Raw genomic sequence first — 20233 nt, 5'->3', positions numbered from 1 at the left:
TGTTGATGTACAGTATGTTTTATAAGATTTTTAGTTATGCGAGCCGTGAAATCCGTCAACAATGACGATATATTAGATGGACTGACAAAGACTTTCTTACAGACAGTCATGGTCCCCAGAGGATGCGCACACAGCCTCAGTTGTGCTTCATGTTTAGCGCTAATTAGCAAATGTTAGCATGATAACATGCTAAATCACAATGGTGAACAGAGTAAACTTATGCCAGCCCAACATGCTGATGTTAGCATTTAGCTCCGAAACACTGCCCTTACAACGGAGCCCAGCATGGCTGTCAGATGCTGAGCCTTCTTGATTTTAAACAGTCACGACAACAACAAGTCATCATTCATTTTAATTGCTTTTATTCTTCAGATTTAAAAATAATGTTTTACAAAACAAGGTTTAGAAAGTGCCCTGAGTTGCGGAGGGATTTTCAAACTCATGTATGTCAAGCTTTGGGTGACATTTGCTTCCAACGCAGATGTTTCTCTTTGCAATTTTACTCCACATTTATATCATCAGTATAACAGTTGTTTCTGATTTTAATGCAATAAATAAATAAATAAATAAATAAATAAAAACCTGCAGCTCACTTATTGCTGAGATGGAAGATGGAATCATTTTCTTGGTTGATTGAAATATTTCATCATACACAGACAGAAAGCTGAAGGCTCCTAACCCCACAACAGCAGCATGAAATAAGGCAGAAAAAAGGTTATCTTGATCTGAGAGGGATTCATTTTGTGCTATTTTTTTTCCCTCAACCATTCAGCCACTGGCGTTCGCTGTCAAGCCACACAGCATGTCACTTGCTTTCATTTTGCTCCCATTAAGCTGGAAATCACAGGTTACATCAACAAATAAATGAGCTCGGGAAAATAAAGGCATTTTTGTGTTATTTCCTGTTTCAAGAACTATTCAACTGATTGCAGCTATTTTGGGCCCGAGTGCCTCGAGTCAACAAGGTGAGCACGCTGGAAGGATTCAAATGTTCCAAAGCGAAGCACTGTTACGTGCTGTGCCCAAGTTAATTTTCATTTCCCCAGGTGGAAAAAAAATAAATTAATTAAAAAAAGACAGGTACGTGCGTGGAGCGCTCCAGCCCTGGAGAGGCTGGATGAAGACTTAGACGTGGGCTTCTATTCAAATACGAAGGTCTCCTTGACATTTTCTGCACTGCGTTGGCTGCTCATCCTTGTCGCACTTCCCCGAGCTGCATATGGGACAGCACGACCTGTTGACATTTACAAACTCATCTGGCTGAGTGATGGTATTCTATAAGGAGAAACACCTCCACATGTCCCACTGCAGCCCTGTTCCAAGGCTCAGCGCTACACATGAACATTAATAAAGGATTCTTCTTCTTAATGCTTTAAACAAACAACAGTCAACCTTTGCAGGGAGCGAGCCGTGTCGTTTCGCTCTTCCCTTTAAAAGTCTGTAAGTACAGCATCCTCTGAAAGCTTGGCAACTTATGCAGCAGAGGCACTGGGCAGCTGGTAGGTCTCAAACAGGTCTAAATAGCGAAGAGGTTTCATCACGACATTGTCTGGACTGCAACAGCTACCAGGAGAGGGAGCCCACTGCTCAAATGTGACCAGGTTAAAGTCTGCCCCCGCCATACCGATAAGACCCTGGAAAGCAGCCAAGAATAGTGTGCCACATAGTTCACCAGCAGCTGGGTTAAGGCAGGACGAAGGTGACATGAGGTGAAAGCAAAGCCCATATAGTAACAGCAGAGCATGACACAACTGTAAACAGAGCGTGGAAGCTGGTCTGGGTGGTAATGCATGCGAGTGTATGTAATATTTGTCAAAGTAAAGATACAAATAAAACATGATGCAAAAATCAAGGACACAGAAAGCAAAGTGCTCATAAACTGAATCTCAATGAATGAATGAAACAGGTTCTTTTCTCTGTATGGAGGAGAAAAGACTCCTTCACTTTATTGACAACCATTTATAATGAGAAATAAGAGACAAGGTTTCAACACGCCAATGGGATGCAATGAGGAAACTTAAATATGAATCATTGTGCGGGTTTAGCCTCTGCATCCCTCAGTTTCCTGGTGGAAGTTCAAAACGCTGCTGTGCGGATCAGCTCATCTTTGTGCTTTTGGTCCAGCAGATATGATCTTTAGAAATCGGGGCCCTCCTTCTTCAGCTTGCTGTAGTCCATGTTAACTGTGAAGAACTGAGAATACAAACAGATCTTTGCTGAAGTACTAGCACATTTCACAAAAAAGTGACTTCAGGTGATTTAAAGTTTATATTTTAGGCTGCGCTGAGCTGATGTATGAAATCTTCTTGTTATGAATAAAATATTAATCTCTGAATACTTCAGAAATTCATTAGCCTTCCTGTCTTTGGGAAGCTGACTTTTGATCGAGTGTGAGCAGTTAATGACTTTATCAGATTTGCTACTACAAGTCAGCGTTAACCAGATTATGTCATTTGATTAATCCCACTGAAGGTATAATCCATGGCTAAGCAACAAGGCTGGCAAAGGTCCATACTATGATCCCTGAATGTAACTACCTACACTCTTCAACACAGAAAACCAAACCTGCAACACAGCACGAGTACTAAGATTTCTTCAGAGGTGACTGAGGCACACCTTGTACTGATCAGTTGGGGCCATCTTGTTCCAGGGCTCTGGGTTGTTCTTGCGATCCCAGCTGCAGGAGAGAAAACAGGTTCACTTTGTGAAAGATTAATCAAAAGAGACCTATCTTGACTTAGTCATTCATGACCTGGAAGTAAAAGATTTCCTTGTGTTCCAAAATCAAAGCCGCCAAACTGTCAGTTTCTTAAGCTCTTTTTGTCTCATTTCCAAGCCTCACTAGATGCAATTTACACACACTTCCCCGACCACTTGCCATTTTGGAAAAGAGCAAAAGTAAAAGAGTGGTAGAATAAAAAGGCAGAAAAAGGCTCTCTGAGTCGCGACTGGAGGACTCACCAGACATCAGGGTTTCTCAAGCCCAAACGTGCGAGGTACAACATAGACATGGCTGCTCCTCCGCCGATGAAGATGAAAAGGGGGATCAGCTGTTAGTGACAGACAGGAAGGCAAGAAACTTTCATCAGCTTAAATGTGACCTGTCACAGCTCTATGGAGTACTTAATCAGTACACAGAAACTGCTGACGGCTTGTGTGCACTGTAAACACTGGCCTGCACAGCCGCTTTAAAAAATGACCACTGCCTGTAAAAAGTAACTACCGTAATATTAAACATCACCTCTGCTCAATCTGCCTCAAAGCTTTAGCTTTTACGGACTACAGCTGTCATGTGCTGAGATGGGCTAGTTTTAGAGCAACGACTTACATGTACTTTATATTTACACCTTCCTATCAGTCACTACTTTTCGTCTAAGTCAACTTACTCAAGTCAAATAACAGGTTGTACAGAACTGCTTAGAAAGACTGAAGCTCTAGTTAGCATCTCGCAGTGCTACTTGCTAACGCTGCCAAGCCAGCTAACTTGCTAACTAGTTGCTATTTTCAGCATAGCAGACCCTCATCTTGGCTAATAACCAGTTGGTGCTGTCCTCTGGTTGAAGCCGTGACCTCATTTGACTCCATAGTATCAAATGCCAAAAATCTTTTCGAAAACGGAATTGGGAAAATGTGTGTTATTCCATGAATGTTACAGAATAAAATAGAGTGGAGCACATCTTCTTTTCTTTCTCAAAGTCACTGCGGTCAGTCAGAGTACTAGCTTGCCATAGCTAGCACCGCTAACTAGTTCAGCTAAGCTAAGTTAGCCACAAAAATTCTCAGATCGTCAAAGTTTAGAAAAGGACCTCTAAAAACGGCATTTATTGAATACAACCGAGATATACTTACAGCTGGGTGGTTTACAAGCTGTTTGCGTACTGTTGCGAGCATTTTGACGGCTGTGAGGCTGATTTATCTCAATTTGTATAGAAATAAACGGTTTACGAACAGTCTTGCCAAAACGGTGCGCAGTTTAATCTGGCGGAAGAAAGGCCGAGGAAACACACTTAGGATGCTAAAGCACTGCCTGACCAACAGCGGCGAAAACACGTAATTATTAATTAATATGTGTACTATGTCAAGTATTTATGAGACGCTGCACGCAATAAAAACCGAGTATTTTTTTTAAGGTTTCATCAGTGTGCTGCTTTGTCACTTCAGCCTTTATTTCTACACAGTATTTTATTCTGGCAAAACTGAAGCGGTTGTAATTTCGCCTTAATCATCAGTTTTCAACCCCAAAACAAAGCTAAACCGTACATCAACACTGAACCTTCATGTCACTGAATAATTATTAACGAGTTGATATTATACTGATATACATTAAATGTATACAATATACAAGATAATGCAATGTGTATGTGTTGATTTCTGTTTCACAAAAGCCAATGTGGCTATGTGTATGATCATTTTAGCAAGTTGTAGTATTAATAACTCTGTTTTATATGTTTTATTCTACTCAAATAATTAAATTCCAACATTTAATAGAAAGTAAATAAAAGCTCGATTTAATTAACTGATGTCAGTTACATAATGGAGATACTTATCAGACACAGTTTACTGCTGCTGTGTCTTCTGTCAGTGTGAGGAGGTGAACTTCCTGTACCAGAGTGTTACAGCGGGGGGCGCTGTTTCCGCATTCAGATGTGAAGAGAACGACACCTTGAAGTTTTCAAGGAAGTCAGTTAGTTTCATTGCTCAGTTTCTTTTCAGTTTCAGGTGGTTAATATTTATGAGTCTGGTGTTTCTTATTCTGTTGATGACACAGGTGCTGATTCCCTGAGCTATTATTTATTTTATAAATACACTGTGCTTCAATGTTTTCCCACTATCAAAATATGTTTAAATATTGTTACGTGAAGCAGCTAACAGAGAAATGTTTTTTTTTGTTTTTTTTTTAATTTCTCAATATAAATAGTCAAAATATCTTCAGAGTTTAAGGGATAAATGGTAAAACACAAAGTTGGTCATGTGCTTTTTAATTTAAAAAAACAAGTTGGCTGGCAGATACATATGTTGCTGTGGTAATGATTGCCGCTTGTGGAATTAATGAGTAGTGCTGAGCAGCAGGTGTTGGCCAATTCGCAGCCATTTCCAACAAGCAGCATCCAATCAGCGATGAGTATCACAACTGACTGATCACGAGAAGTCTGCGTAATAAAAAGGAAATCACCAAGACATATCACAACTTCCCTTTTATGGCATGTTATTTTCAACTTGTAGAAAATAAAAGTAAAAACAATTCAATAGTAAGATTGGACATGACAACAGGCTACACAGAACCCTTTATATTATATAAATGACTTGATACTTGGCTACTTGTTTGCCAAGAAATAAACTACGTATGTGATAATTACACATCTTCAAGCAACAATTTGTAAACCAAGTCTTATTTGGTGGTAAGTTCATGAGAAAAATGCTGGAAACTTTACGTCTTCGGCCTTGTTTGGTTCAATATCCATCCAAGGGAGGTGAGCTGGTTTGAGAGAAATAAGAATTACAGTATTTTCCACCCGTGTCTTTCAGCCAGTCCAAACTCCTCCATAAGCGTGTGATGTTCATGGCTCATCACAGTTCATTCACGACTTGATCCCAAGTAAAACATTTCTCTTCAATATCTCAACAGTATACAACAGAAGCTGGAGTTGAAAACTACAAGAACTCTCTTTTAGACACAGAAAATCTGAACCGTACTTAAATAAAACCACAGGCACATACAGTACGCCTGCACAGGATGTCTTGTGAAAATAAGATACTGGCTATCGTGTTTCCATTTGATGTGCAATGTTTCTGTCTCTGCTGCGCTCCTGATGTTTCAGTGTGTCGTCTTCTTGGGGCTTTTGCCAAATTTTGCATCAAGTCCGAGACCTAAAGAGAGAAATCACCAGAAATTATTCTACCAATTTAACCAGCAGCTATACTCTCAATGCATTATTTACCAAGTGGTTTGTGTGGGAGGCCAAGGGGGGGGGGTTACATGCAGACAGTGATAGTAAGAGAGGGCAGCCAAGTGTTAAACCAGAATTAGCTCTCACCTAGAAACACCAGGATGGTGCCAACCCACTGCATCGTAGCCATGACATTGCCGAACAGAATAACGGAGCCCAGGATGGTGAAGAACTTCCTCGTGGTGGTGACGATGGAGCAGGTCAGAGGCCCAAAATACACGACCGTCATGAAGATGAAAGTCTGGTAAAATAATCCAAAAGACACATTAAGGAGTGTAATGTGGATAAACATTTTCGGGACGCTCTCATCTCCAAGCATTCATTGCACACAGGCCACATCAGGTCCTGTTAGTCCGTCCACCCACCTGGCCTAAAGCACTGGTCAGCCCAAACAGAAGAATGTTGTAGATGACGCTCGGGTGGCGCTCAGTGAAACTAAGGAACTCCCACACCTCCCTCGTCCACAATACCGCTGAGAGCAGAGAAGATGAAAGCACCGATAAAAAAGGAAAACAGCGTCAGTGCCATTTCAAAAACAAGCCAGTAATTGAACATAATGTCAGATATTTCTGCACATCAGGGCCTGATCCTCGGCACTGATGTGCAGAGAAAATCAGATCACAGAGTTGATAGTGTGGACATACGGTGCCATCAAGTGGTGTAACGCAGTAGCAGCAGTTAGACGAAGCCTTGGTGTGGGGGTGTCATGGAATCGTGGGAGTGAAGGTATAAGAATACCTTTGCATCTTGGGAAATATCAGCACTTCAAAGCTGTCGAAGGCAGATTTCTTATAGAGGGAGCAGGGGTGTCTTTGGGTATGTGCCGTGCTCACACACTAAAACTCAGGACCTGTGAAGGGATTCTGATGCAGCCTGACTCACTTTTGCACAAACAAATTTGGCGTTTTTTAATATAATACAGCCCATGAATGAAGGATGTGCAGGAGAGATGGGCACCGCATGAGAGACAGCACGCACTCCAATTAGACTGTTACAAGAATGACAACAATCTCTCAGTCCTCATTCTGACTTTGACCTTTTGATCTTTATCTCGCGGCCCATCAGTGCCTGGCCTCAGAAAGCCCCTTGTTATATTGCATTTGTTTTATGCGCCTTTCTCTTCAGCATATTACAGCAACCTCCTCACAGAGCCGAGGGCTTCGCACTGCAGGATTCCTTATCTATAAAGATAACACTGAACACTTCGCCTTGACTGAATTAATGAGTTTTTGGCTCCTGAGAGGAAACTGCTCACCTTTTATTAATGAGCCTCTAACACATCTGTTATTGGTTTTTGTTTGGTCTTTTTACTTATTCTGATTGCTATTGGCTTCTGCGTGGCAGCAGCTATTCGTCCTGGGATCTATGAAATAATTTCTGTTGATACAATTGAACACGACTAATAAAGACAGAGCTTTTTAAGAATACAGAACATTACACTGACAGCAAAGATAAAATTCAGCTGTTGATGCTAAAACGCCTTAAAGCGATATGACATATAGCTGCAGTCGGAGACCAGCATGCTAACAAAATCTGACTTCAAGACACGTTAAATGATCTGGACCTTCAGTTCAGAGCATTTTAGATCCTTTCAGACTGTTTAAGGAGCAAACACAAGACTGCAAAATGAGATGTTTAATGTCCAAACCCACAGCATACCCACGTATCCTGTGTAATGTGGCACTGGTTACCATGTCAAAGTATGACAATTACAAGTTTTAGCTCGAGAACAAACAATTACGTGCCATTGAGTGCCAGGATACACAAACACTGCACCAATTTGCTGCAAAATGTTTCTAACATTACAGCATTGAATACCAGCAAGTATTCAAACTTGCTTTCAGCGTTCTTTGAGAGAAAGTTTTGCCACAGGACATTCAGCACATCAGTATTTCTGTTTCATTCTGCCACATTTTGGCAGCACAGAACCAAATCAAGGTGATATTGCTCATTAGCTTCTCCTCTCTGGCTGCAGGTGTGCCAATCAGTGAAATTGCCTGGTAGTTTGATTGGAAGGAAACCCTGCATGGTCCTGGCACTTCAACACACATGTTCAGTCAGACGAGCATTTGGCAGAGAGCGCAGCTGACTCACCTAGTCCCAGCACCAGGATGGACCACAGGTTGATGTTCAGCATCATGTAGTTGGCACTGGTCTGGAAGCGATTCCTCATGTGGTCCTGGGCCACGCCGGTCAAACCGTCCAATGTCAGAGAGACCAGCTGTAGCAAACACAGGACCGAGCCATGAGACGTCACACAGATAGATCAGCAACATGTGGCAAAAAGATGGGATGGAACATAAAGCTTTATCAACTCACCAACAGCAGCTCTCCAAACCCAAAAACATGGTCATCTGCAGCAGCTGAGCTCTTGTTGGGTTTGTAGAGGAACAGGGCTACACCGCTCACAATGAGCAGCACGCACAGGTACTTGGCCAGTGGATACCTCTTCCTCAGTATGGTCACACTGAGGATCATCACTGCAACAGTAACAACAGTATGATGGATGGATTTCAGCCATGACACCATGGCTAGGGCGTGATTTAATCCTGCCCTGTATACAATGTCAGGCCTTCACGCCTGAGAGTGGAAAACATGGATGGTGAAAGAGTGACAGAGTGCTAGAGTGGAACAAGAGATAACACCCTAGATATAACTTTCACGTACAAACAGGACATACTGTAACCTGCTGTGTACGCTCTCAACACCACACACTCCACTGAATCTCTCTTCTTTGTCAAGTACCATATGCACATGGGAAATGTACACCGTGTGCACTTTGGTAAATATGTACATCAGCACATTAGATTATGACATGTGGCAGATTCTGAGTTAGTCATTATTCACACGATCAGATCTGAGAGCAAGAGCAACCACAATTTCAGACATCTGTTGACAACCCTGATTCCAAAAGAGCTGCGACGCTGTGTATAACAGAAATACACACAACTGAAAACAGTTTAAAGAAGGTATGTTTAATGCTTGACCTCATCGGCTTCATTGATTTTGTAAATATCTGCTGATTCTGAATTAGATGCAGCAACACGTTTCAAACAAGTCTGGTCAGGAGCAACAAAAGACTGGGAAAGTTGTGGAACGCTCCAAAAACACCTGTTTGAAACATTCCACAGGTAAAGAGGCTCATTGGTAACAGGTGAGAGGATCATGATTGGGTATGAAAGGGGCTTCATGTGGTGGAGCGAGGTTCACCACTTTGTGAACATGGCTGGATAAAGGATGTTGCTGCATGGGCTCAGGGACACAGTTTGTTTGCAAATTAGTGGATTCTGTCTTCATTTCCATTTTACACAGCCTGAAAACTTTTGGGTGTAGTGCATCTGTCTGACAGACCGGTTGAACTGGTTCTTGGACTTGTGGTGAACATGTTGACTACATGAGTGTTTTATTCACTCAGTGCTCTTTTAGATTTTGTAGTATATAATATATGACTATGAAGGAAGTAACTGTAATATTATATCCTTTGTAATATCATATTATGTATGTGATGTGAGGGTATCCCAGTGATATGAAGGCAGAAAGCAGAAGGCTAAATAAACGTGATATTATCAGATTTACCTGGTATGGGCTTGCAGGATTTCCCCAACACCTATCACATGAAAAACACAGCTTTAGGATACAAAGGCACCAAGCATTGATGATCCAAACCCGTCATGTTAACTAAGCCTGCCCCATGTAAAAGCACAGACTCACCTGTGTGGGATAGTTGACATACTGAAGGGCAGAGTTACTGGACACCATGGCTCCAAGGTAAGAGAGGGAACACAGACCGTACAGCCAGCTCTTGGTGTGATCCGGTTTAGAGCCCTCAAAAAACTGGATCACTGGTGACAAAGAGGAAGAGGCATCAACAGACCATAATATGATAGAATAACAACATTTTTCTTATCGAAATGTGACTGAATGTACACTGTACATTTTTTAATTAACCACTTGTATTCATTTGTACAGCACACTCACAGATCTTAGCAAAGACAGCACTGACGATGCACTGGGTTAAGACCAACGTCCGGGCAAATCTGAACTTCTCCTTTTTGTCTCCCTGACCATATTCACCTCGAGTGCTGGAAAAGTCAGAGAAACAACAGTGAAATTACTGCAAAGGATTGCAGACAATGATTCGGAAACTGTAGGAGCTTACAAAGGACCCCCCTGACAGGAACAAGCTATGAAAAGACCACACAGAAAGGAGAGGCCATAGTGCATTAAATTACAGCTGACAGGGAGGGGTGGTCCTGGTGACATTTTGTTAGAGGACCAAGAATTTCTAGGAGTAGTGTTGCTTACTGGCTGGTCACCAACATCTCAAAGGAGACAGTAATATTATGGATAACAATATGCAAAGAAAGCCTGTCATTTAGTTCCGTGAAAGAGCTGCTTTGCTGAGACGCCAGTTTCGAGTCATCATTTTGAAACCGAATATGTTCACCTTCCACTCCCGTGACTTAGGCAACAACATACCAGCCGTGTCATGCCTCAGTATGTGATATGCCATAGAGGCTGAGCTCAACTTGCTTCATTTACTCTGTCTAGAGAACCACAAATAACCATTATGACCTGTTGATTTCTTTTGCAGTTTCATGTTAAATGGACTCAAAGTATGAAAGTTAATGCTTGTTGCAGGAACATAAAAAAAAAGTGTTACCCCACCTATGACAATGACACAGTAGTTTCACTGAACTGGAAAGGGCAACCCTGTACCTCTATACAAGGGTATAGGGGCCACTGTGCATTTTCTAGTAAGAACAGAATATCACGCCAAACTCCAATCCAAAATATGACGTTTTAATGTCAGATTTGCCTTGCGTATTGGTAGAGGCAACTCGAATACCTCGCACGCGATTGCATAACGAATAGATTGAGCACACTAGCATTGTATGTACTTTTTCACTTTATTGTAAAGTACATAACGTTACAGCATTGCCAAATTAACACAAAGCTTATACTGATTCGGGAACTGTCGACACTTAAGGGAACATTAAACTGACAGATTTTTGAATGGAGTTTGGCACAGAAGAGGACGCCATATGTACCGGGTGTTCAAGCTAAACGAAGCTGTTAAACGACTGTTAAGTTACTTACATGGTCTCTTGTAAAATTCCGTAGTAAAAGTAACACACGAAGACTCCGAGGAAACAAACAATGAACCGTATCCGCATGTTGTCCCACAGCGAGGCGGGCTTGCTAGCTCCCTTTCCCGCAGCCATGCTGTCGTCCACCAGCCCAGGTATGGAAACCGATACCGGTCCGCTCCCCGCGCCCCTCACACCAACGTCCCGCTCCACTATCGCCGATGTCACGAGCCCGGATATGGTGCTCGCTGTTTCACGTGAGCTGTAGTTTATGTGGTAACGTTAGTTGAAGGCTTTGCTGATAATGTCAATGCACAGCTACTCTTTAATTTGCCAAAGCTTGCTAGCAAGTTAAGCTACCCTGAATTGGCTGGTGCTACAGTCAGTCAGATATCATGTAATTTGTTTATTATGTCTCATTCTGGTGTATCTTCTGCCTCCGACAGTCTAAAGTTTCTTCCCCCGGACAAGTGTAAAATCCAAAGCATCAGGTAATGCAGGCAAGTGCAGTGTCAAGCGAGTACAGTCTGTGTTTTCATAGCCATTAAAGCCTATTTTTAGTTTGGGTGAAAAAGCGGTCGCGTCAGGAAAATTAGTTTTGTGAAAGGTCCTCATTGGTATAAACAACCACGCCTGAACTATTAGATGTAATTTACTAAATTAAATCGTGAACACAAATACATGATGGTGTGTTTAATGGGACCGCGTCGATTCGAAGTAAAAAATAACAACAAATGCTAAATGGCTCGATATAATTAACTTCTCTTGGCTGTTTTTTTTTCACGCGGCAGCTTTAAAGGCACCTATTACAAAATATGAGGTCCTTCCTTGAAAATGTCGCGTGCCTTTTTGTCGTCCTAGGATGTGGATTTCATTCATTGGTCCATGTAAGGCAATCGGGTCCTCTCTCGGCCAATCACAAAGCCAATTTGTGAGAAAAGAGGCGGTACTTAGATTTAAACCACAAATCCACGTGTCAAAAGGCAAGGCACAACAACAAGAGCAAAACCACAGGAATGATAAGTACCAGGATGTATTGAACGCCCAGAAAATCTGGTTATTTTATTTACTTCACAATAGCAACGGCACACAAACAAATTTGAGTGTCATGACCCCAAAAAGTATGAAAATGTTGTATAATCAGGTCTGAGAAAACAAACGGCGGACAAAGAGTACCTATTTCTCATCCACTACTATAGGGCATGTTTTTATTATTATTATTATTTATTTGTTTAAATCAGTGTTGCATAGGATCATGCTGACAAGGACAGCATTTTATCCAACTGAGCATCAACTCAAGCAGAGGGAATCAACCTCTCTAATAACAAACTGAATCAATGCTTTCTGACCAGAACAACACGGTCCGAAGAGGCTCAGATCGAGACAAAAAACTCAAAAATCTAAAAAAGTTGACCAAATTGCAATTGTTTGGTTAGAACAATGCCTGCTGTAGACAAATAAAGCTAATAAAACATCCATTCCTGCTTATATATCACCAAAGAATAAACAGAAAGTGAATAAAAAACAGCATCACCTGCCTCAAACTCCTTACAAAGATACAAAAATATATCTCTTCCTAGAAATACATCTGTAGAAAAGTAGGCCACCATAAACTAAAGGCCAAAAATATTTCTCTTCAACCAACAGATTTTAAGAAATGTCAGCCATCAAGTACTTTTCATTAACGAAGTGTCTCAAATTAAAGTTCATCTAAGCTTAACGATGCTTTACTAGGATATGAATCAATAGTAAATAACAGTGAGGAAGTAATGCTCAAGTGTTCTAAGTGCTTGGGTTTTTGACTCTGAACTCACTTCTTCTGACATGAAAATGAAAACATCCCGAGCAAACTGCAGTCTCTGAACCACTGACGCATAACTACAACAATAATCAGTTTTATAAAAAAAAAAAAAAGAAAGAAAGAAAATGTGAAAAACTCAGTCATCCATTTCTGCATTTTCCAACATTTCCACAACTTCAGTCCTGTAGTCTCACCCACAGCCCACATGGGGGAATACTCTGCTGATGAGGCAAACATCAGCTGCATCCGAGCATCCTGCAGGTGGAAATAATCAGTAAAGCAGGTAATCTAGAGTATGATGAAATGTTTACAGTCACTTATTTTGATCAGAGCGATCGTAGCATGTCGCAGCAGTGAAGAGCAACCACAGGTATCTGTTGGCACCCTGCATGTAAAACACATCCAGCTCCTGCAGGTCCAGGCAGTGCAGAGTGGTTTAGTCCTCAGAGGCTCTGCTCAGATATCCACCTACTGCATACCCAGGTGCCTGGTAGGAGAGGCCTGACCTGGGCAGCCGGTGACCGGAGAGACTGACAGGCCGCGGAAGAGGAGGTCCATGGAGGGCAGGAGGGGCTTCAGAAGACTGACGGGGCAGAAAGCAGAGCCTCCGTGGGGGGTGAAGTTGACTTTATTGGGGTCAGGGCAGGATGGCTGGAGGAGGGGCTCATCCTGACAGGCAGACCTGTGGGTAAAGAGAAGGAGAGGGAAGTTGGCATGTGCTCCGGGGTGCTGGATCATAAAGGGAGTGTATGTAGCACGCACATTTCTAACATCATAATAACAATTAATCAGGCGACTAACGACATTTTCATAAATTTAAATCCTTTTATGGAGGTTTCAACTGATGCTGTGATGAGAGACGTGTGCACAAATGTTATTTTAATCATCAAATAATCTGTATCATAAATTTGATTAATCAGTTAACTTATTGATCAATAAAATATAAAAAAATATATAATCTTCAAACGTCTTGTTTTCTGCAACCAACAGTTCAAAACCCCAAAAGGTTGAACTGAGAATTACACAGCGAATCCCAGTGAATGTTTGCCGTTTTCACTTGATAACGGATTCACATATCATCATCATCACAGTTGCAGATCAGCCCAAGCTGGAAAAACTTGCTTTAACAGTTGCGATATAACTGGTGAGATTTGTGTGACGCTTTGGTTTGATCTGATCTTCATTCAGAGCTTTACTGATTTGCTCCGTTGGCACTTGAGGAATCCTGATATGATTACACGATCCGTGCTCGATCTTTTGGTCTAAAAAGCGTTCACTCACAGCGTCTCGTCGCACACTCGCACTCGCTCGCAGCCTTCTGGAGGCTCGCGCTGGAAGGAGCAGGCTTTGTTGGGGCGAGGAGCGGAGGAGCAGGGCTGCAGCAGAGGAGGATCCAGCGCAAAGGAAGGGAGCGATGTCGACGGAGAAGGACACAGGGCCTCGCAGTCCACCGGCTCTGCACAGGAGGACGGAAACATCCGAACTTTCGTTAAAAACACCCTCAACAAATACAGAAAGAATCGGTGTGTCTGTTGGCAGCTGTCTCACCCGGCTCTCCCATGGCACAGGGAGACTGTGATGGAGACAGAAGAGATGGGTTCAGCGGACAAGGGGAATCTGAAGGCGACAGCAGCGATGGATCTAGAGGACAGGGGGACTGAGACGGGGAGAGGAGGGAAGGATCCAGGGGGCCCGGGGAGGGCTCGCTCTGAGAGCCGCTGCTGCACCTCTGGGCAGGGACAGGGGCCCTGTGGCCATCTGGGATATCCAAAATCTGGAGCATTAAGGAGGAAACAATTGATCATTAGACGGTTTCTGCAGTTATCAAGATAATTATTACAATACCTTAAAGCAAAGATCATCTTGGTTAGACCAGACAGCAGTTATCACAGCTCTGATGATGTGACGATCGACTGCTCTGACAGTGCTCGAGGGGAGTTTCAGCGGGGGCCCAAAATATTTCTTTTTATCCCGAGATGCTCTGAAAAAGTCTCAGTATCAAAGCTGAGCTCAAACAGAAATCGTTTTGTTTCTGTGAAAAAATAAATCCGACTGAAAAACACTTTCGCTCTTTTCAGGGAAACTCAGCTACACATTAAAACACTCGCTGCTGACAGTATACTTTTGTTGGATCTGCGTCTGCCTCACTGGTTTCAAGCGTTAGTCAGCGGCCTAACCTCATGCTGATCGTCAGCTTTCTCGGAAACAAACACCTCCTCCAGCTCCAGGTTCAGGCCTTCGACGCTGCGTCGCAGCCGTGGGGCGAGTCTGTTGAGTGGCATCAGGGGCATCGTCTGCAGAGAGAGGCAGACGTGAGCAGAGCAGAGAGAGCGTGCACTCTTACAGACTGAGGACGTCTGCCTCGGCACACTATGAGACGCTGGTTTCAAATTGACTCTCTGTGACAGCATGTCAGCACGGCAGCAGCAGATGACAGCAGGTCCTAAGAAAAGCACCAGTGTTTTTTATATCCCTGTTACTGAGCTCGTCCTGGCCTGCCCGTGGGACAGATCAGCAGTGCTCATGAAAACTTTGCTCTTTGTGGCTTTACTACATGCAATCAAGAGACAAAAGGGCAGCGGGTTACCTGAGTGATGCCTGCTGCATGACCTGCTGGCAGGGGGTGGTGGGGGAGCTCATATCCTGCGGAGGGGGGGCCATGGCGGGAGCGCTTCTGCAGCTGGTGCCTCAGCTTGGCCACCTGAGGGCAGAGTGGAGAGCAAAATGATTCAGGAGTCACTGCGATTCATTCTAAAAAAGGGAGAGGTTATAAGCTTTTTCCCTCAGGGGCTGTTAATGTTTCACACCATCAGCAGGAGGGGGGGTGGGGGGGTGCCCGGCAAAGGGTGTGAGTGCAAGTGAGAAACACAACTAATTAATTAACCGTCATAGAGATGAACTGATGCACTTGCCTCCCTCAGATGCTCTGCGCTGCCCCACGACGCTGAGCGCTTGTGCCCGCCGCCGCTTCTCCTCCCTCGGGTCTCCTCAGCCCACGAACTCGGAGTCTTTGAAGAAGAAATGATCACAGTGAGGTGAACAAAGAGTCCAGCGTTTGTCTATCAAACCTTCAGGCACTGTGGTAGAAAATGGCTTTTTTTGGGGCATTAATTCTGCTTGACAGCAGGCCTGACCTTTGGGAGGCCTCTTACATTTTCTGTTAAAGCCAGTAAACTCAATCAATCAACACAACAGTGTGACAGCACACACAGAAGTGGAGCCCTACAGCTGTCTTGCACACCTGCCTCACAACAGCTGTACAGAGGAAGGCGACGAAAAACCACTGCGAGCTGCAAAACAGCCCCGCTTCCACACGCAGGGGAAAACATCCAAACCACATCACTGTAGAGACTATAAATACAGTGCAAGTATCAGCATTCAACACCTCAGTGCACTTACACACACCATCACACATACTGTAACCCTGTTATTCACAAAGTCACGTACTGTAGAGGGAAAACAACTGAGAAAAACACCAACAGGGAGACTTTTTGGTGCACTTCTTCTTTTGTCTATCTCAACTCCAGAACGTCCTTCTTTCACTCATACAGCCGTACCGATTTCTTCACGTTGACTCTTGATCTCCTGCCAGAGGGAGCCTGGTTGACGGCTCCGGGCTGCTGGTTGGGAGCAGGCGACTGGAAGTTCATCATCGCCGGGCGAAACCCGGGTCGAGCTGACCCGCAGGATCGGATACTCGCGGCTCTGCGACGCTGCTTCACGCGCTCGGAAACAAACTGATCCGCTCACCGGTGTCCCTGCCATTCATCAGGCAGCGAACATCACGCAGCGTCATTCAGCTCTCCCTGCCTGCAGTGTGGCCATGTCATGCTCTCCTGTCAAATACAGCCTGTTCTTTAGGCGTCGGCCTCACGAGTCACAGAAATCCTACTGGCGCCATGACTGCCTGCAAGGAAACGCCGACACCATCTCCTGCCCTCGACTCGCATGGAGTCCATCGCCTGACTAAATAAGTCAAAACGCGCTATGAGTCAGTCATACAGTGACATTGGTGTAGAGTTACAGCTGCCAACCCCCCCCACCCAATCATCCAAAACATGAAGAGGGGGATCATGGGACACAAACCTATAAAAAGACTCAAAGGTAGCAGAGCATTTGGTCCACATAGCTAGTGTTTCCAGCCTGGACGACTCGTTAGCGTGTACTTCATTCCTGCTTGGGCCACAGTGACAGAAACGGGGCAGCTAATGATTATTTTCAGAATGTTAACTCTATTTTTGACTATTCTATTGATTAATCAGTCTGCAAAATGTCAAATAAATAATAAAAAAAAAACATGCAAATTTTCTCTTGTCTGATCAACAGTCTAAAACTCAACGACACTAAAAATGTAATTCAACAAAACAGAGAAAAGCAGCAGATCCTCACGTTTGAAGGCTGGAAGCAGAAGATTCGTCCTTTTTGCGTGAGAAATGCCTCACATTCACTTGGCTATTGTTGCAGTTTTATTCTGTTTGATCCACTGATTGATTGACTAATTATTTCAGCATTAAACAGGAACTGACATTATATATAATTATAGATCATTACACATTTCATACACTGTGCAATCTGCTGACCCTGAAGTAAATACTTGCATCATATCATCTGTAGCACACATCTGCATCATTAAAGCATCATCAGAGGAGGTTAATTACACTTATAATTGTCATTCCAGGTACAAGTGTTTCTTTTTGGAGGCCTTTTTTTGGATAATGACAGAGGCAGACAGGAAACAGGGTGGAGAAAGAAGTTTCATATGCAACAAAGGTCGCATACATCTGTATATATGAACAGGCATATTGAGTTTTCTTTGTGACCCCGTCCTCTAATTATGTTAAGCTCCATGAATTAAAATCCACATCACCGAATTCTTTGCACAATTTGCAGGAAGCTTGAGAAAGTGCAACAGCATGCCTAATGAAGAATGAAACAGCAGCCAACAATCAGTTATAGCTTCTGAAGTAAAGCAGAGGAACTATGGCAGGAGGAGGTGCTGGGTGGGGCGGTGGTGCGCCCGTGAGTGTGTGTGTGTGGCTGGGGAGAGTGCTGGGGGATGGGGTGCCTGTATAATGAGGTCAGGAGGGGTCTGCTCCTCACAATGGAGGCGAAGGGGGTTCGCTCGGGTTTTAACTGTGTCAGGAGCGAAGGCGAAGCTGCGGAGCTTGGTGATGTTAGTCGGGGCTTTGTGCACTAGTTAGGAGCAGATACAGTCGAGGGGGGGGGGGGGGGGCGAGGGAAGAACAGCAGAGTTTAAAGAAGAACAAAAACAACTATTTCCAGTTGGCTGCCTTCTACCCGCAGCGTCGAACTGGAACCACCAGACACCTGCAGAGCCAACATCAGATATCTTGTCCTCTATAGAAATCCTGAACATGCAAGAAAAGCAGAGCAGAGCAAACGTTCGTCTGCTCCCTTTATGCAACATGAAGCAACAGGTTTTATGGGCAAAGTGCTCTTACCCCAGCACGCATAACATTTATTCATCTGTCCCCAGCCTCGTTTGATTACAGTAATTACACCGAGGCATCACAGCTAATGTGACAGTGTCACGACGTATTAAAATTCACCTGCGTGGCTTTGTCATTGACGCAGGTAACAGCCGTGCTCTCCGCCTCTTTGGGCCACTGTCCCTGCAGATAGGGTCCCACGATGGCGTCCAAGGAAAGAGTTCGGCGGATCGTGGGCTTGGGCGGGCGGGCCGCGGTCCTGTCGGCTTGTGCGAACAGAAATAAAAGGCATGAAGTCAGCGAGCGTGTCGAGGTTGTGCAAGCCTTCACTCAGCACTTGTCAAAACAACGTCTGTCTTGCAGAAGTTATAAAAGCCAATGCCTGTGTGATCATGTTTAGCTAGTAACACTGCATGTGACATATATGTGTATAAAAAACCCCTTTAGGAGGCTAAACAGTATTTTAACACCAGTGGTAGTTGTTTAGAAAATTGCTCCCAGGCTTCCTCCTCACCAGTAAGCATGCAGCGTGCAGGGCCGTATGTGTGCATGTTGGCAGCTCTTTGTAATCTCTGGCAGGTGTGGACCATGCCTTTGACCTGGAGCAAAGCCATCCAGCTACACAACACTGGCAACAGTCACCACAGGCCACTAGTATATCCACCACCACCCCCGAACACACACACACACACAGTATGGTGTCATCAGGCCGAGTCTCAGGGTAGACAGGATGTATAAATAAACACCTCTACACACAGATGTGACTTTCATGGACACGGTTTAAGAACATCGGCCTCAAAGTAAAACAAAGAAGCCTTAAAAGCTGCTGCTGCGTTAGCATGAAGCATGCAGCCCAGATCCCACAGGTCAGGGTGCAAAGGGCCGGCGGAGAGTCCAAATAACATTATGAGAGCAGTGTTATGTTTCAGGGTTAGCAGCCCTCGGTGTTGACTTAACTTTCTCATTGCACGCTGGAATTGTACTTTGTGGAGCACAAATCAGGTAAGAAGTTGGAGACAGTCAAGCAGAAGCAGCCTGATCCCTGACACGACTTCTCTTTCAGCGAGCTGTTCTACTTTTCTCAGTCATCATGCGCAAGTTAAGACGTATTCAGAGGTGCTATTGATTATTTGCATTGCTGATTAATATTCTGATTATTTTCTTAATCAACCAGTTCACAGAGAAAGGCAGCAGATTCTCACACTGGAGGAGCTGGAGCAGGCAAATGTTTGGCCTTTTTTTCTTGAAAAATGAGGATCTAAACAGTCGCTCATTCATTTTCTGTCCACTGATTTGGATCTACTTTCTTTTGTGACACAATAAAGAGACCTGATCAGTTCTGCTGCGCTGGAATCCACTAGATTTAGATCATAAACAGCCCTCAGCATGGGAAACAGGCCCTCTAAGTCAGATCATGGTGATAAGGTGACACCAAATAAACTTTTTCAGCTCTGGACCACATGGAAGTGGACGCAGGTTTCACCCCCCTCCTCCTCTGTGTATTTACCCGTCTTGACCTCCCTGCACAGGAGAGCTGAGCCCCTCTGGAGCTGGAATGGGACTGTGGCTCTGAGGGGCTGCAGGCTGGGGTTGCTGCACCCCCGAGGTGCTGCTCCACTTCTGGCCGACATCCCCCCCGCCCCCCCACTCCGCTCCCACAGCCGAGCCCCGCTGAAGAAAACGCACTTTTCTCCGTCCCGTCGTTCGCTGCAGCTCTGCGTCTTTCTGGCTTTCCTTCTGTCCACATTCACTTCTTCCACACCGATGATCCAAACCTCTGATCGGGGCCTCTTGCTGGACTTTCTTTTGTGATGATGACCATGGTTTTTGAGGCTTCGCGGCTCGCGCTCGGGGTGAAGGAGCGCAGAGGAGCTTCGCTCGTCTGTATTTTACGCACAGTCCGTCATGTTGCAGCTTGAGGAGGACGCAGCGCAACTCCGCTTG

The 20233-nt window shown here is 44.2% G+C and overlaps 3 protein-coding genes across 3 annotated transcripts; all 3 read right to left on the bottom strand.

Moving 5' to 3' along the window:
• Positions 1-1919: 1919 nt before the first annotated feature.
• ndufa4a (NDUFA4 mitochondrial complex associated a) lies at positions 1920-4002 on the bottom strand. Its single transcript, XM_076753663.1, has 4 exons — positions 3850-4002; positions 2962-3050; positions 2617-2677; positions 1920-2193 (listed from the first exon to the last, which is right to left on the bottom strand). The coding sequence occupies exons 1-4, from the start codon at positions 3889-3891 to the stop codon at positions 2137-2139; spliced, it is 249 nt and encodes an 82-aa protein (XP_076609778.1). The 5' UTR covers positions 3892-4002; the 3' UTR covers positions 1920-2136.
• Positions 4003-4963: 961 nt separating this feature from the next.
• Positions 4964-11606, bottom strand: slc35b1 (solute carrier family 35 member B1). The gene is made up of 9 exons (XM_076753677.1): positions 11049-11606; positions 9927-10030; positions 9660-9790; positions 9525-9555; positions 8268-8428; positions 8043-8169; positions 6314-6420; positions 6036-6189; positions 4964-5868 (listed from the first exon to the last, which is right to left on the bottom strand). Exons 1-9 carry the CDS (start codon positions 11171-11173, stop codon positions 5816-5818), a joined length of 993 nt encoding a protein of 330 aa, XP_076609792.1. The 5' UTR covers positions 11174-11606; the 3' UTR covers positions 4964-5815.
• Positions 11607-12076: 470 nt separating this feature from the next.
• fam117aa (family with sequence similarity 117 member Aa) lies at positions 12077-20233 on the bottom strand. Its single transcript, XM_076753131.1, has 8 exons — positions 19797-20233; positions 18410-18555; positions 15752-15847; positions 15427-15540; positions 15017-15133; positions 14388-14613; positions 14121-14295; positions 12077-13521 (listed from the first exon to the last, which is right to left on the bottom strand). Exons 1-8 carry the CDS (start codon positions 19918-19920, stop codon positions 13308-13310), a joined length of 1212 nt encoding a protein of 403 aa, XP_076609246.1. The 5' UTR covers positions 19921-20233; the 3' UTR covers positions 12077-13307.

This window comes from Chaetodon auriga, chromosome 16 (assembly GCF_051107435.1).
Source record: "Chaetodon auriga isolate fChaAug3 chromosome 16, fChaAug3.hap1, whole genome shotgun sequence".
Classification (NCBI taxonomy): domain Eukaryota; kingdom Metazoa; phylum Chordata; class Actinopteri; order Chaetodontiformes; family Chaetodontidae; genus Chaetodon; species Chaetodon auriga.
This window is presented reverse-complemented; position numbering and strand designations above follow the sequence as displayed.